The following is a 16,051-nucleotide window of genomic DNA, read 5'->3' on the forward strand; positions in this document are numbered from 1 at the left end:
GGCTCTGTGTCCCCACCCAAGTCTCATGTTCAACTGTAATCCCGTGTCGAGGGAGGGACCTGGTGGGAAGTAACTGGATATTGGTGGTGGTTTCCCCAGTGCTGTTCTCATGACAGTGTGTTCTCACGAGATCTGATGGTTTAAAAATGTTTGGAAGTTTCCCTTTCTTTCTCCTGCTGCCTTGTAAAGATGCTGCTGCTTCCCTCTTGCTTTCCATCATGATTCATGATTATGTTTCCTGAGGCCTCCCCAGACATGTGGAACTGTGAGTCAATTAAATCTCTTTTGTTGTCAATTATCCAGTCTCAGGTAGTATATTTATAGCAGTTTGAAAATGGACTAATACAAGGGTTATTCCTTTAACTGTGGTGTAGACTGAGTACAGTCAACAGACTTCTTTTCTGGATGTTTTCACAGGGCCAAGGCTTTGTGTGGGGTCTTTATTTGTAGCTGACTTCTTTGGTTTCACAGGAGGATATGTTAGGAAGTTATTTTTGGTGTTGAAGCTTTGGGGTGTGATCTAGTAGGTGACGCTTAGGTGTAGTGGTCAGTAGATAGGCTCTTGCTTGGCTGTGTGGTTCCTCTATATTTCCTCACAGTTGCGTCATGCTCTTTCTCAATGCTCTGTAAGTGTGGGCTCCTCTCTCACCTGAGTGCTGGCTGTAGATCATGGCTTGATGCTACTGGGCTGCCCACCACAGCTCTGGGGTGATCTCAGGGTTTATGTTTCTTTCCCAACTTGGAGGCAGCAGAGGAAGGTACCTTAGTAGTGGTTGTGGCTGAGGGTCTTTTGGTTGTCTCCTGAGGGCTTCATCCCAGAGAGGTGCAGGTCAGCAATCACTGAGTGCAATAAACCCAGGATGAGGTGGTCTGTGGTATGGGCCCAAGCTGGGGACACCCTGCCTGGTGACGAGCAGTAGGGGTTTATGTGATCCATGGGAGATGGACTGGCTTCCTCTGCTTGGGTGGATTACAGCTTGTTGCAAATACGGATGAGGTACTTAGGGTCTTTGCTCCTTGGTTAATCTGAGGATAGCTGGGGTAGTACCACTGCAGAGCCAGTGGCAGAGGCTTTTGGTTGCCCCTGGCGGCTCTACCTCTGAGAAGCATTTAGCTGCTGTTACTGGTAGTGTTCAGCTGGTGGGGTAGGAGGCTGTAGTGCTGGTGTGAGCTTGTGGCTTCCTGGGGAGCAAGGAGTTAAGGAAGTTGGGAGAAGACAGTGGTGTCTTCTCTGCATGGTGCCTGTAATGTGCTGTAAGCTCAGGCATAGTCCTCAGGTTGTTTTTTCCTCAAATCAAGGGCAGCAGGGATAGAACTGCTGCTGTGGTCCTGGCAGAGGGACTATCATATGCCTCGGGGAGTCTCCAGCAAACTCCAGTCCACTACCAGTGGGTATGCTCAGCCATGGGTGTAGCAACCGTTCTGTGGTCACGAGCTGGGGCCCCTGTCTGGTGAAAAGTCAGGATAGAGGTTTCCAGGGAAGAGGGGCTGAACTGCTTTCTGTGTGGTCTCTTTTAGTTATTTCACTCAAGTTTTTCTTCAGGTCAGGAGAATATTTTTCTATTTAATTTTTTTCTTACCATCATATTCTCTGTTTTCTCCATTTGTTGCTCACTTTTAGTAGATGTTGGCCCTTTTAGGTCTGTCCTCCAGGTTTCTTTTTTCTACTTGTATTTTACTTTCTCAGATATTCTTTCTTTCTCTCTCCCTATGTCCCTCTCCTCTGCCTCATCTCCCCCCTTGTCTCTCTCTCCAGATTGCTCATTAAATCTTTATTCTTCACTGTTCTTACATTGAAAACGAAAACTTATTTGCAAGCACTGTTGTTTCATTACTCCTTTATTTTCATAGCAGCCCATCTTGTTTTATGGGTGTTTTTGGAATCAATATCCTCTTCTCTTTTAGAGGGTACTAATTAGAAGACTGAACGTTGTCTTCTATGCATTATGCGTTAATCTCAGGTCTGTTCTTTGTTCATTTTGTTCATTTATGCTGTTTGCTTTCTATAAATGTTTGATGGTCCTTTGTTTTCTGTTAATATTTATTAATAAATTCTTACTAATCGGTGGATATTGGCAGCTAACTGGTAAGGGTTTCCTCTGCAATTAAGCGGATTTCTGGTTTTCTGCAACAGATTACTCCTCTAAATGGGAGGGCTGATTGTAGGCTCTTGAGCTAGTTTGTCCTGTAAAGAGCATAATAGCTATTAAGCAGGGTTAGGATTTCATGGTTACAAAAAGTTAGGAAGTGTTTGAGTGATGAAGACTTCATCTCATTCCTAAGTAGAACTGCCTTTCTTTTTCATTTACTTCCACTGTTGGGGAAGCCTAGACTTACTTCATGTTTTTACCTCTTTCTCTAGCTTCAACATGTATGCTAGGAACTGTGGTAACTTTCTGGTTATCACTGGAGCAGAAAGCATTCCTGGCATTTCTGTATGCTTTGAGGGGTTGAGGGGAATGGCCCAGAGGTGTTGATTATAGCCTCATAGATCACTCTTGTTCTTTTTCTTATTTCTGAGTTTGATTTTTTTCAGACTTCTTTGGTGGAAAATGGCTTCTGCTTCTGCAGTGGTCTTCCATGTTTGTATCTTTTTTTTCCATTAATCTTACCCCATCTGTTTTCCATGAATTCATGAAAAAATATTGTACCTTTCTGGTTCTCAGAACTGCTATGTTGCTGTTTTTTTTTAAAAAATCTTTTTTTTTTTATTTTAGAAAGGAAGAGCAATATACTGTGATTGGTCCACAATCTTGAAGTCCAGCAAGGTTTTATGATCATATACAGGATGAGTAAATATTTTCTGAGGAAATGAGTGATAATTAAAAATAAGAAAAACTGTAACTTCTGACACTATTTAAACATATTTTACCATGAGTTTTCTCTAGCAGTAGAAAAATGGGTAGGTCGAGGATTTCTTTTTCATCATGATAGCTTACTTTCATGAGTTTGTGGCAGGCATTGTGTCACTCTCCATATTGCCATGCATATATTAAGATTACTAAGTTCTAAAAAATAGCTCAAAAATATAAATTTACTGAAATAAAAGGAGAAATTAACCAATAGATTTAAGAATCTGAATCTGAATGCTGGAAGACAATTCTCAACCGCCCTGTTTGCACTATCTTTTTAAAGACGTTTGAATAGCCAACAGCCTCAGAAACTAGAGGTAACATCTCCTTCTGCAGCAAAAGTTAGGCATGTTTGCTTATTCCCCACTATAAAATATTTGGGTTACCTAGGCTTGAGATTCCTCAGCTGTGATGCAAATCTACCGTGTGCAGCATCCACTTGAGCCCTGTCTTGCCCCCATGGGATGTAGGGAGCCAGGGGAACCAATGGTTGTGTCATGAGAAATAAAGTCTTTTGTCTCTGAAACAGGAATTGTGTCTTTTGCCAGCAAAAGACACAGTGAAACTGTGGCAGGCTAACTTGTCAGCTTTCAAGTAGGGTAAATATCAGATCCTTCACACCGAATTAAAATGTGAGAACAAATTTAACCTGTTTGAGTTTAGTAGTGACACAAATCCAAATGTCTTCAATAAGAACACCTGATAGTCCTTTAAAAATTCTAAAGTATGTTATTCATTTCTCAGTGTTTTTTTTTCTTATTAGCACTGAGTTTCATGAGCGGCTAAGTAAAATTGAGAAGCTGAAGAATAGATATGAAATTCTGACTGTCGTTATGCTGCCTCCAGAAGGAGAAGAGGAGAAAACACAGGCCTATTATGTAATAAAGGTAATTTTAATTGATTCACAGTTGTGATGGTATGTTTTGTTAACTCATTCATTGTAATCCTCTGAATTAAAAAAAAAACAAAAAACAAAAAAACAAAATTGCAACTTTCCCTCCATGAAATCTAGCAACTATTTCACTTAATTAGGGCCACTGTTACACTTAACAAAGGCCAAAACATTCATTCCTAAATGGAGATACTGAAAGCACTATTCATTCTATATACCTCAGATACTGAAAGCACTATTCATTCATTTTATATACCTCCAGTCCGTGAGGTCAAGCACTGCCCCCCGATTCCCAAAACTTACTGCGAACTTGCTCCAGAACTCTTCCTCTTTTGAGTTCAGGTCATTCTACTTGACCATTCCTTGACACTTTTTTCTTTTTGCTATTATTTGTGGCATGTCATTTCCCCTAGTCAAGATTCGTAATCTTTTGAAGACCTATTACCACTCTAAGTGTCTTTGGTATGCATGTGACAACCTGTTCAACACTTGAGGCTTAAAGCTTTCCTTTACTTCATTATAGCCACCCACTCTTATGCCACACCCTGGCTGGACCTTAGCATTTCTTGGAGCTATACCACTTCTGAATTTTAAACTCCAGTTTACCATTATAGTCCTGGTAAGGCAGCTGTTCAGATAAGAAGAGGGCGCTTCCCTGCCCTCATATTATACGGAGACAGACCAGGTGAATCTGTTTTTTTCTTCTGATGTTTGACAGTAGTCTGTCATCCCACAGTTACCTTTAACCCATAAGGGGAAATTCATTAAGTGATGTGGAATTGAATGCTATTCCCTTTCTAAGCACTGCTATAGTCATTTTTCCCATGTAGAAAATACCCTGAGCAGGAGTAATTTCCTTTATAGAAAGGTCTAGGATATTACTCAAAATTCTACAAACAAGGGATGGAACTTGTAACTTTGACTTACTTCCCTGTACCCTACATGAATAGGGGTGAGATGATCTTCCAGTTCATACCTTCAGAGAATAGCTCTCGTGGATGCTCTCTCCATTTGACTTCTACCAACTTAATTAGCCAAATTTTCTCCTGTAGTTCTTCTTCAAATCTGCCCTAACAAATACAGCAAGTATGGTATGCCTGTCACTTTGTTTGAAATTCTGCCTTTCCTATGAGAAATCAGTCCCAGCTCTCAAAACGTTCTTATTACTTGTCAGTCTGTAATACCTCAGGCTTCTGCCCAAACACGACTTTTCTCCTCTCAGGTTTTAAAAGTTCCTGAAGGATATAGGGTAGGCTCTTTTTAGGTGTTGGGAAGTAGGGAGATGTTGCAATTCCAATTAAGTTTCTCTACCAAGTGGTGTGATGGGTTACCTAAAAGTACTGATGTTAAGTGTGCCTTTGTCCATATCCTACCACTGCTTAGACAGGTGTCCAGGAGTAAGCTACTTAACCGTGTGAGGCCTAAGTTTCCTCACTTGGAAAATGAAACAGGTAATACTGTTACTCTTGTTGGGAAAATACATGTAAAGCCCTTGGGACGGTGTCTGGCACAAAATGAGTCCTCAATAAATGTTAGTTATTATTGTTATTACTGTGATGATGCTGATTAACCTAACTTAAAGGAAAGCAGGCACGTTTTATATGAAGAATATTCCTTCTGTTTACAGTGAAAGTGCTGGATAAATATCAGAATAATGATTATGTTAAATGAACTGAGGCTATCAGTGACTTCCTCAATGTCCTGATGCCACATTTCTTATCTTCCATCTTATCTGGGATCCACAGCTTGGCACGCAGTTATTCCCATTTTTTTTTGTTCTATAGCATATTTACACTTTTTACTGATAACACTTCACAAGTCTCAGATGTGTAAAAATGAAACTTAAATAATAACTAAACTCAGTCTAGCTTGTATCAGGAAAAATTATGGCCTGAAAAATAGAGAAAAGCAAACCATGGGTGCAATGATGCCAGTGCATGGTGAAACCAAAGTGCTGGCATTTTCTAGTGGGCCCTCCAGGTATTATCTGATTCTACAGGAGTGCACACCTTTGACTCTCTACTGACTAACTTATTTTACAACTCTGTAGATATAGATGATAACTTGTAGACAACTGATACTAACACAAGTGATTCTTGCTGCTAACAATGTAAATGAATTTTGGCCAGCAGAAATACAACTCTGCCCTGTAGAAAAGATAACCCAAGCATCAAAGTTTATTACACTAAAATATATTAATGTTTTGCATCTACCAGCAAATTCACTTCAGCATTTCTGATTCTACATGTCTATAAAATCTGTTCTTCATATTCTTCTTTGAAATAGTCTAAACATCTTACTGGCTCTTCATTAACAAGTTAAATAAAACTTTAATAAATGTTCATTTCATATTTGTATGAGAATTTTTAACTATTTGAAAATAGTATCTTGGCATTTTCACTGCTGGGAAAAACCTTGCCAATTAGAAGTTAATTTTTGTTTTTTCAATGTAAATCTGTTTTTCAATGTAGTGGATTCTGTTTCTTGATGTAGTAGATTTAGGATTTAAATATAGTCAATTCAAAATTTTTCCCCTTCCCTTATCCTTCTTATGTTACCTACAAAGGGATCCCTCCTGATGGATACATATATTGTTTACAAACACATATTGTTTATGACTGTAATAGGAATTTGATTACAATGCTAACCACTGTTGTCTTTCCTGAATGTTGTGGATTAGGCCTCAGCAAAACTATGCACTGCAGCCAAATGTTGCCCACCACTTGTCTTGTAAATAAGTACTGGGAGACAAAATACACACATTTATTAATTTATACATTGTTATGGCTGCTTACATGCTACAATGACAAAATGAAGTAGAATGGCCCATAAAGTCTAATTACTATCTGGCCCTTTACAGACAAAGCTTGTTGAGCCTTTTTATTAGTTTCTGAGGGCTGCTGTTACAAAATACAATAAACTAGATGGTTTAAACAACAGAAATACATGTCTTGGGCCGGGCGCAGTGGCTCACGCCTGTAATCTCAGCACTTTGGGAGGCCAAGGCGGGTGGATCACAAGGTCAAGAGATTGAGACCATCCTGGCTAACACGGTGAAACCCCATCTCTACTAAAAATACAAAAAATTAGCCAGGCATGGTGGCAGGCACCTGTAGTCACAGCTACTTGGGAGGCTGAGGCAGGAGAATGGCGTGAACCTGGGAGGCAGAGCTTGCAGTGAGCCGAGATCGCACCACTGCACTCCAGCCTGGGCAACAGAGCAAGACTCTGTCTCAAAAAAAAAAAAAAAAAAGATGAAGGTGTTGATAAGGTTGGTTTCTTCTGAATGCTATGAAGAATAACCTGTTCTATGCCTCTCTCCTAGCTTCTGGTGGTCTGCTGACAATCTTTGGTATTCCTTAGTTTGTAAATGCATCACCCTGAAATCTGCTTTCATGTTTACATGGTGTTCTTTCCTGTGTCTCTTCACATAGTTTTCCCTCTGTCCAAATTTCCCATTTTAATAAGGACACCAGTTACATCAAATTATGACCAACCTAATGACCTCATTTTAACTTGACTATATCTGCAAAGACCCTATTTCCAAATAAGGTCACCTTCTGGGGTACCACAGGTTGGGACATCAACATAACTTCTTATAAGGGACACAGCTCAACCCATAGCTCCTGTCTTTGGTCATGTAGTAAGCTCCTGTCTTTGGTCATGTAGTAAGCTCCTGTCTTTGGTCTTTGTTCTATGGGGGTCTACATGGCTTTTTCATCAACTCTAGTATCTTCTAATATCTGACCCTTAAGGGCCAAACTGAAAAATATAATTAGTAACCAATGAAGGACTAGTATTTTTCAAACCTCATTTCCAAGTTCCTCTTAGTCTTTGCAAGGAAACAGTCTAGTTCTGACCACAATTTAATGAAACTGTCCAATTAAGTTACTTGAAAATGTTGGACAGAAACTTTTGAAAGATATATCACCTCTGATTTAGAAGTGAATGGAATCAGAATTTTAGAACTTCAGGCTATACATGGAATTCTATCAGGATTTGGCATAAAATGAACAAATTCAACTCCTTCATTTGAAAAATGAAGAAACTGATCCAGTAGTCCACAACTAAAATCTGTTTGGCTCATTCCAGCTCGGTCTTCCACTATACTATTATATTTCAAATGAAATGGGGTTACCAATTTGAGACTCACAGAAATTAGATATAATTTCTATAATTTTTTTTGCTAAACTTTTAAAAATTATGTAATACTTATCACAAAGTATGTGTAACTAATGATCTGAAGCACAATAAAACAAATGCCAGTGAAAATGTTAAGAATGGAAATATTACTAATAAAATTTACCTTTACAATTCCCCCTGCCCTGCTGCAGGCTGCTGTGAAACTGAGATATAAGCAGACGGCACTCCCCACAGCTTCCTACCCATGTAAATCACCTGAGGAACCACAACCTCTCCAGCCCTGGGCCCATAGCTGGTGCCATTTTGAGAATTTAATGCTGGGCTGTGCCTTGAAACACTATTGCAGCTACCACCTGTCCAAGGTGGGAGGGGGAGACCAGGCACTCCAGTGCACCCCTAAGACAATTCTCACGACCTTGCTACTGGCTGTTGTGAGACGGAGGTGTGAGAAGACTGCACTCTTCACAACTTCTTACCCACCTGCACACCTCACCTAAGAGGGACCCTGCACTCTCTGGTTGTAAGGCCACAGCCAGCACCATTTGGAGCATTTAATGCTACACTGTGCCCCATATTTGGGCCAAGTACAGGCTGACTTGCTCCAGCTGTCTCCGATCCAAGGAGGCAGAAAAGAGACCAGGCACGCCCATGTACTCTGGTGACAATTCCTGCCATTCTACGATGGCTGCTGTGGGACTTCCTACAGCTTCTTACTCATGCTGAGCTTCTTACTCATGCTGTTGCACCTTTGAGAAAGGTTGCACCCTCCCTGGTGGCAGGCCTACAGCACAGCCACCACAGCCCATACCTGAGTATTCTGCCAGTGTCTCGGGAACCACCCCATCTCTGACTGTCACAGCCAGCACCTAAAGGTACTACCAAGGGGCCTGAGGACTAGTCTGCTGGCCCAAACCCATCCCCCAAGTCCTCAAGTATGTCATCCAGGGGTCCAGATAGTTAACAGCCCAGTGCATCACTGTTGGTACATGATCAGTCCTGCTATAGTGTGAAGTTGGGGCAACTAAACCTACCAATACCACCACAGCTGACACCCACTCACGTGCACTACCAAGAGGCCAGAGGACCAGCATGTCCAACCCACTGCAGCTACCAGCAACACCAGTGTGGACCTTCTGGGTTCCAGTGAGTTGCTTTACTACCACTACTGCCATTACCTGCATCACACCAGCTGCCCAGGGCCCTGAATACCCGCCTACATGTCTGGCCCATCATTCTCAGTACCAACATCTGAGCAAGCTACCCAGAGGCCCAAGAATCAGCCTTCCAGGACCCACTAACACCAGTGACAGCACAAGCTACTCTCGGGCCTAAGAATAGATATACTCAGCCCACTACTGCCACCAATGGGGCCCAAAGACAGGCTTACCTGGCATCCTAGACTGCAGCAAAACTTCAACAAAGGTCAACTAATAACCATACCTTAACTCACTGAGGAAATCACAGATACCACTGACCCTGTGTACTGCCTAAGAAATCATACAAAGACCACACTACCACAGGCACCCCATATCAAAGCATCAACTACGTATGTACATCTTCAGAAAATCCTCCCTAGGAAAGCAATTTCAAAAAAATGAGCAGAAGCAACTGTTACATGAGATATGCATCTATCAATGGAAGGACACAGGAACCATGAAAAAGCAAGGAAATGTGAACCACCATATGACAACTATTCAGCAATAGATCCCACTCAAAAAGAAATCCTTGAAATGCCAGATGAAAAATTCAAAATATTAATAGAAACTCAATTAGATGCAAAAGAAATCTGAAAACCAACACAAAGAAAGCAGAAATCAATTCAGGGTATGAGCAAAAAATTTACCAAGGAGATATCTAAAAAAACAAAACAAGAAAACAAACTAGAACTGAAAAACTGAAAGAACTACAGTACACACTGGACACTTCAATAATAGACTACACAAGCAAAAGAAAGAGTCAATAATAGATAAGCAACAGAGAGAATCTCAGACCTTGAAGACAGGTCTTTTAAAATAATCCAGTCAGACAAATTACAAAAAAAAAAAAAAGAATAAAAAAGAATGAACAAGGCCTTCAAGATGTTTCGAACTAGTAAAGTGACTGAACTTACAAATTATCAGTTATGCCTGAGAGGTAAGAGAGAGAAGAAAGCTTAGAAAGCCCATTTAAGGAAATAATTGATGAAAACATCTCAAGTCTAGTGAGAGAGTTAGACATCCAGATATAAGAGGCCCAGCAATCCCCAGGAAAATACATTTCAAAATAATACCTCATCGTGGTGTATTGTAATCAGAATGTCTAAAGTCAAAGTGAAACTGCAAGAGGAAAGTTAAAATTCGCAAGAGAAAAGCATCTAGTCACCTATAAAGGAAACCCCATCAGAGTAACAGCAAACTTCTCAGCAGAAATCTTACAGGACAGAAAAGAATGGGACAGAATTTTCAAAGCACTAAAAGGAAAACAAAAACAAAAACAAAACAAAACAGAAACACATCTGTCAGCCCCCAATTTTATATCCAGCAAGAATAAGCTTCATAAAGGAAGAAGAAATACCCAGCCAAGCAAACACTAAGGGAATTCTTCACCAGTAGACCAGTCCTCTAAGAAATGCTCAAAGGAGTTTTAAAATGGAAACAAAATGTCAGTATTCACCATCATGAAAACACACAAAAGTATAGGACTCAAAGGTCTTATAAAGCAAACACACAAAAGAGGGAGAGAAAGGAATCACTGGCAACATAACAGAATTCTACCAAAACACAGACAACCACACACAGAAAAAAAAGAAAGAAATAATTTATAAACCAACTAGATGAAAATATGACAGGAAAAAAAACAAACATATCAATATAAGTTTGAATGTAAATTGATCAAATGACCCAATTAAAACATATACATGGTGGAATGTATTAAAAAAATGTGATCCAACAATATGCTGCTTATATGAAACTCACCTTATCTGTGAAGACATATATACTGAAAGTAAACGGGTGGAAAAAGACATTCCATGGAAACCAAAGCAAGTAGGATAAAACAGTAAATCAAAACAGTAAAAGAAGACAAAGAAGGTATTATATAATGATAAATGGATTACTTCTGCAAGATGATATAACAATTCTAAATATATATGCACACAACACTGCAGCACCTAGATTCATAAAACAAGTATTACCAGACTGAAATAAAGAAACAGACAGCAAGACAATAATGGTGGGTCAACACCCCACTGACAGCACTAGGCAGATTATCAAGACAGAAAATCAACAAAGAAACACTGGACTTAAATCGGACTTTAGACCAAATGGACGTTAACAGACATCTACAGAACATTCTACCCAACGATTGCATAATGTACCTTCTTTTCATAAGCACATGGAACGTCTCCAACACAAACCATATATTAGGCCAGAAAACAAGTCTCAAAAAAATAAAAAACAAAAATCTTCTCAGACCACAGTGGAGCAAAAAACTGGGAATTAATGCTCAGCAAAACTTTGGGCACTTTACAGATATATGGAAATTAAACAATATGCTCCTAAATGATCACTGGGTTAACAAATAAATCACGATGGAAATTTAAAAATTTTTTGAAATGAATGAAAATGGATACACAACATACCAAAACCTGTGGGATAGAGCAAAAGGAATGCCTGTATCAAAAATGCAGAAAGATCAATTAACAACCTAACACTGCACCTCAAGGAATTAGCAAAACACGGGGGGGGAAAAAAAAAAAAAAAAGCAGAACAAAAGCAATAACAGATCAGAGCAAAACTAAATGAAATAGAGACAAAAAAAAATTTACAAATGATCAAGGAAATTAAAAGTTTATTCCTCAAATGACAAACTAAATTGATAAACTGCTAGCTAATCAAGAACAGAGATCCAAACAAACAAAATAAGAAATCAAAAAGGAGACATTACAACTGAACTACAGAAATATGAAAGATCAGCAGGGACTATACTAACTTATAAATTAGAAAACCTAGAGGAAATGGATTCCTGGAAACAGATTAATTTCTGGAAACATATAACACAACTTTGCAAGGTTGAACCAGGAAGAAACAAAAATCCTGAATAAACCAATAATATAAATAGCAAGAATTAATCCATAATAATCATAAAAATCTCCAAACAACAACAGAAAAGCCCAGGATAAGATATAGTAACAGCCAAATTCTACCAAGCATACAAAGAAGAACTAATACAAATCCTCCTGAAACTGTTCCAAAATATTGAGGAGGGAATTCTCCTTAACTCATTCTATAAGGCCAGTATCACACTGATGTCAAAACCAGACAAGGACACAACACAAAAACAAAAATGATAGATCAGTATTCCCGATGATCATAGACCACAGACACAAAAATCTTCAGCAAAATACTAGCAAATTGAGTCCAACAGCACATCAGAAAGAGAATACACCATGATGAAGAGGGTTTTATACCAGGGATGAAAGAATGGTTCAGTATATGCAACTCAATAAATATGGTACATCACATAAACAGAATTAAAGACAAAAATCATATAATCATCTCAATAGATGCAGAAAAAGCAATGTGATAAAATTCAGCATTCCTTCATGACAAAACCCTCCATAAAGCAGGCATAGAAGGAACATACCTCAAAATAATAAGAGCCATCTATGACAAACCCGAGGCAACATCATACCGAATGGGGGAATTGCTGAAGGCATTACCCCTAAGAATTAGAACAAGACAAGAATGCCCACTTTCACCACTCCTATTCAACATAGTACTGGAAGTCCTAACCACAGCAATCAGGCAAGAGAAATAAATAAAAGTCTTTCAAATAGGAAAAGAGGAAGTTAAATTATCTATGTTCACACAATATGATCTTACATCTAGAAAGCCCTAAGAACTCCACCAAAAAAAATCTTAGATTGGATAAATGAATTCAGCCGAGTTTCAGAATACACAATCAAGGTATAAAAATCAGTAGCATTTCTATACACTAATAATGATATAACTGAGAACCAAATGAAGAAGGCAATTCCATTTATAATAAATACAAAAACTACGTAGAAATGTATTTAACCAAGGAGGTAAAAGATCTCTACAAGGAAAACTGCAAAACACTGATGAAAGAAATTACAGATGACACAAACAAAGGTAAAAACATTACATGCTCATGGATTGGAAGAATTAATATTGGAAAAATGACCATGGTGCCCAAAGGAATCTACAGATTAAATGCAACCCGTATCAAAATACCAATTTCATTTTTCACAGAATTAGAACAATCCTAAAATTCACATGCAACACAAAACCCCAAATAACCAAAGCAATCCTAAGCAAAAAGAACAAAGCTGGAGGGATTACATCATCTGACTTCAAATTATACCATAAGGCAATAGTAACCAAAACATCAGTGGTACTACTGGTATAAAATGAGACACAATGATCAATGGAACAGAATAGAGAACCTAGAAATAGACCTATACAGCTAACTGATCTTGGACAAAACTGACAAGAACATACACTGGGGAAAGTATGCTTATTACTTGTGTGACAAAAACATCTGTACACCAAACCTCCAAGACACACAATTTACCCATGTAACAATCCTGCACAGGCAGCCCTTGAACCTAAAAGTTGGAAGAAAAAAAAAGTGGGCTAAGGACATGAATAGACATTTTTCAAAAGACAAACAAATGGCCAACAAGCATATGAAAAAATGCTCATCATCACTTATCATTAGAGAAATGTAAATTAAAGCCAACAATCAGAATGGCCATTAAAAAGACAGAAAATAACAGATGTTGGTGTGGAAATGGAGAAAAAGAAATGGTTATACACTGTTGGTGGGAATGTAAATTAACACAACCTCTATGGAAAACAGAATGAGGATTTCTCAGGTAACTAAAAATAGAACTACCCTTTGATCCAGCAGTCCCACTAGCTGGTATCTACACAAAAGAACAGAAATCATTAAATCAAAAAGATACCTCCACTCTATGTTTATTGCAGCACTGTTTACAATAGCAAAGATGTGGATTCAATGGAAGTGTCCATTGATGGATGACTGGATCAAGAAAATGTGGTATATATGCACAATGAAATACTATCCAAACAGAAAAACGAATGAAATCCTGTCTTTTGCAGCAACACAATGTAACTAGAGGCCATTATCTTAAGAGAAACAACTCAGACACAGAAAAACAAATACCATATGTTCTCACTTATATGTGGGAGCTAAATAATGTGCACACATGGAGGTAGAGTGTGGAGTGATAGACATGGAAGACTCAGAAGCATGGTGGGGGTATCAGAGGGACATGGATAATGAGAAATTACTTAATGTGTATGATGTACAGTATTCCAATGATGGGTAGTACACTAGTCACCACTACACAATATATCCATGTAACAAAATATACTTGTACTCCATAAGTTTTTTCAAATAAAAATAATCGGAGAAAACTTTATACTTTTAATTGACTACATTCAAGTTTAAATACATACATCTCAGAACTGAATACATTAAAATGAAATTATTAGTGATTCTGACTAAAAATTTTCTGGCATATATATACACACATATATGTATATGTATGCATACTATCTATGTCAGCCTTTAGGACGTTCTTTGGAACTGTTTAGGTACAGCTCTACAGAACCTAGCCCAGTGATAGCATTACCCTACCCTGGTAGAAAGTCACCGAGTATGTCCACTCTTAGAGGAAATAATTTTGGTCCTTAGCAATTCATAGACTTCATCTTTTTCAACCACATTTATTACAATGATCTTTTTTTAAAAAATTATTTTGAAAATTGTGGCAAAATATCTTTTACTCCTAAATTTTGAAATAAAGTGTTCCTGAACCTCCTTCAGGCCAGAAACATTCTTCTGGTTTAATATCTAGTATCACACCTCCCTCCCTGTCTTCCCAGTAATATTTATATTTGATTAACTCTTTGGCAATTTTTGCTGGAAAATTTTATGTAAGCTTTGGTTAGTTACTACATTTCCATGATGGTTTTGAATTCTGTATCCTATGTGCCATATTTTGAAGGCCTGATAATTTGGGCTTCCACTGTATATCAAGTGCAAGAAATAAATGCTTGGTGCTGTATGTAGGCCACAAGATAAAATGTTATTGTCACAAGTTAACTATTTTCTGCCCCAAAGACAGCCATTAGGCATTTCTTCCCCTAGTAAATGCTTTTATTCAACCAGTTCTATTCTGTACTTCATAGGCTGCTCAAGAAAAAGAAGAACTTCAAAGGGAAGGTGACTGTTTGGATGCTAAGATCAACAAAGCTGAAAAAGAAATATACGCTCTAGAAAATACACTGCAAGTGCTGAACAGCTGTAACAACAATTACAAGCAATCTTTTAAAAAAGTTACTCCATCTAGTATGTAGGAGTTAATATTTTTTATACATATATACAGTGACAAGTGCATAGTTAAAAGGAACACTGTGAGACATGAAGAACAAAAGTATACTATGTTTGATTGGGTCAGAAAAACTAATCCCTTTTCTTTCTTCCCCCCATGCCGTTTTTTTGCTATGTGGTTTTCTAGGGTGTTACTTCCATTATTAGTTCAGGTTCTGTATGGCATATCACCTCTCTAGGGTAATTAATTCAAAAACTGAAAAAAATGGCAGCATATTGCTCCTCTATGTTGACAAAACAAGAAATGGTTACCACATGCCCATAGTGTTTTTCTACAAGTGGATATAAAAGATTTAACCTTTCTTAACAAAAATATTGGTGCAATTTACATAACACTTTAAAATTGATTTCTACATAGCATGTTGAAATTTTAAACTAAAAATGTTCTACATTTCAGGTGATGAGTATGAGCTAAAAATTCAACTAGAAGAACAAAAAAGAGCTGTTGATGAAAAATACAGATACAAACAAAGACAAATCAGGGAACTTCAAGAAGACATCCAGGTAAATTCTACAGACATTTTAGTAATATGCCTTCAATAAAAGTCAACTATCATTACTGCTACTTCTATTCTGTTGCTCTTCCACCAAGAAGACAGTTATTTAGAATCTCTTTTAGGGAAGCAGATAGTAAGAGATAACAGTCTCTATGTAAAGGAGACAAAAACAAGTGCTCAAAGTCTTAGGTAAGTTAGTTAAAATCCCAGTGCTAAGCCCTGACAATTACTTGTTATTAGTTGGT

At 38.1% G+C, this 16,051-nt stretch overlaps 1 protein-coding gene across 1 annotated transcript in view; it reads left to right on the forward strand.

Moving 5' to 3' along the window:
* Window positions 1–16,051, forward strand: part of CCDC39 (coiled-coil domain containing 39) — a 56,949-nt gene that overhangs the window by 36,360 nt on the left and 4,538 nt on the right. Inside the window, exons 14-16 of the mRNA XM_011956702.1 lie at window positions 3,616–3,739; window positions 15,108–15,267; window positions 15,707–15,813. Coding sequence (XP_011812092.1) covers window positions 3,616–3,739; window positions 15,108–15,267; window positions 15,707–15,813 — 391 coding nt within the window. The remainder of the gene's footprint in view (window positions 1–3,615; window positions 3,740–15,107; window positions 15,268–15,706; window positions 15,814–16,051) is intronic.

This window comes from Colobus angolensis, unplaced genomic scaffold (assembly GCF_000951035.1).
Source record: "Colobus angolensis palliatus isolate OR3802 unplaced genomic scaffold, Cang.pa_1.0 Scaffold422, whole genome shotgun sequence".
Classification (NCBI taxonomy): domain Eukaryota; kingdom Metazoa; phylum Chordata; class Mammalia; order Primates; family Cercopithecidae; genus Colobus; species Colobus angolensis.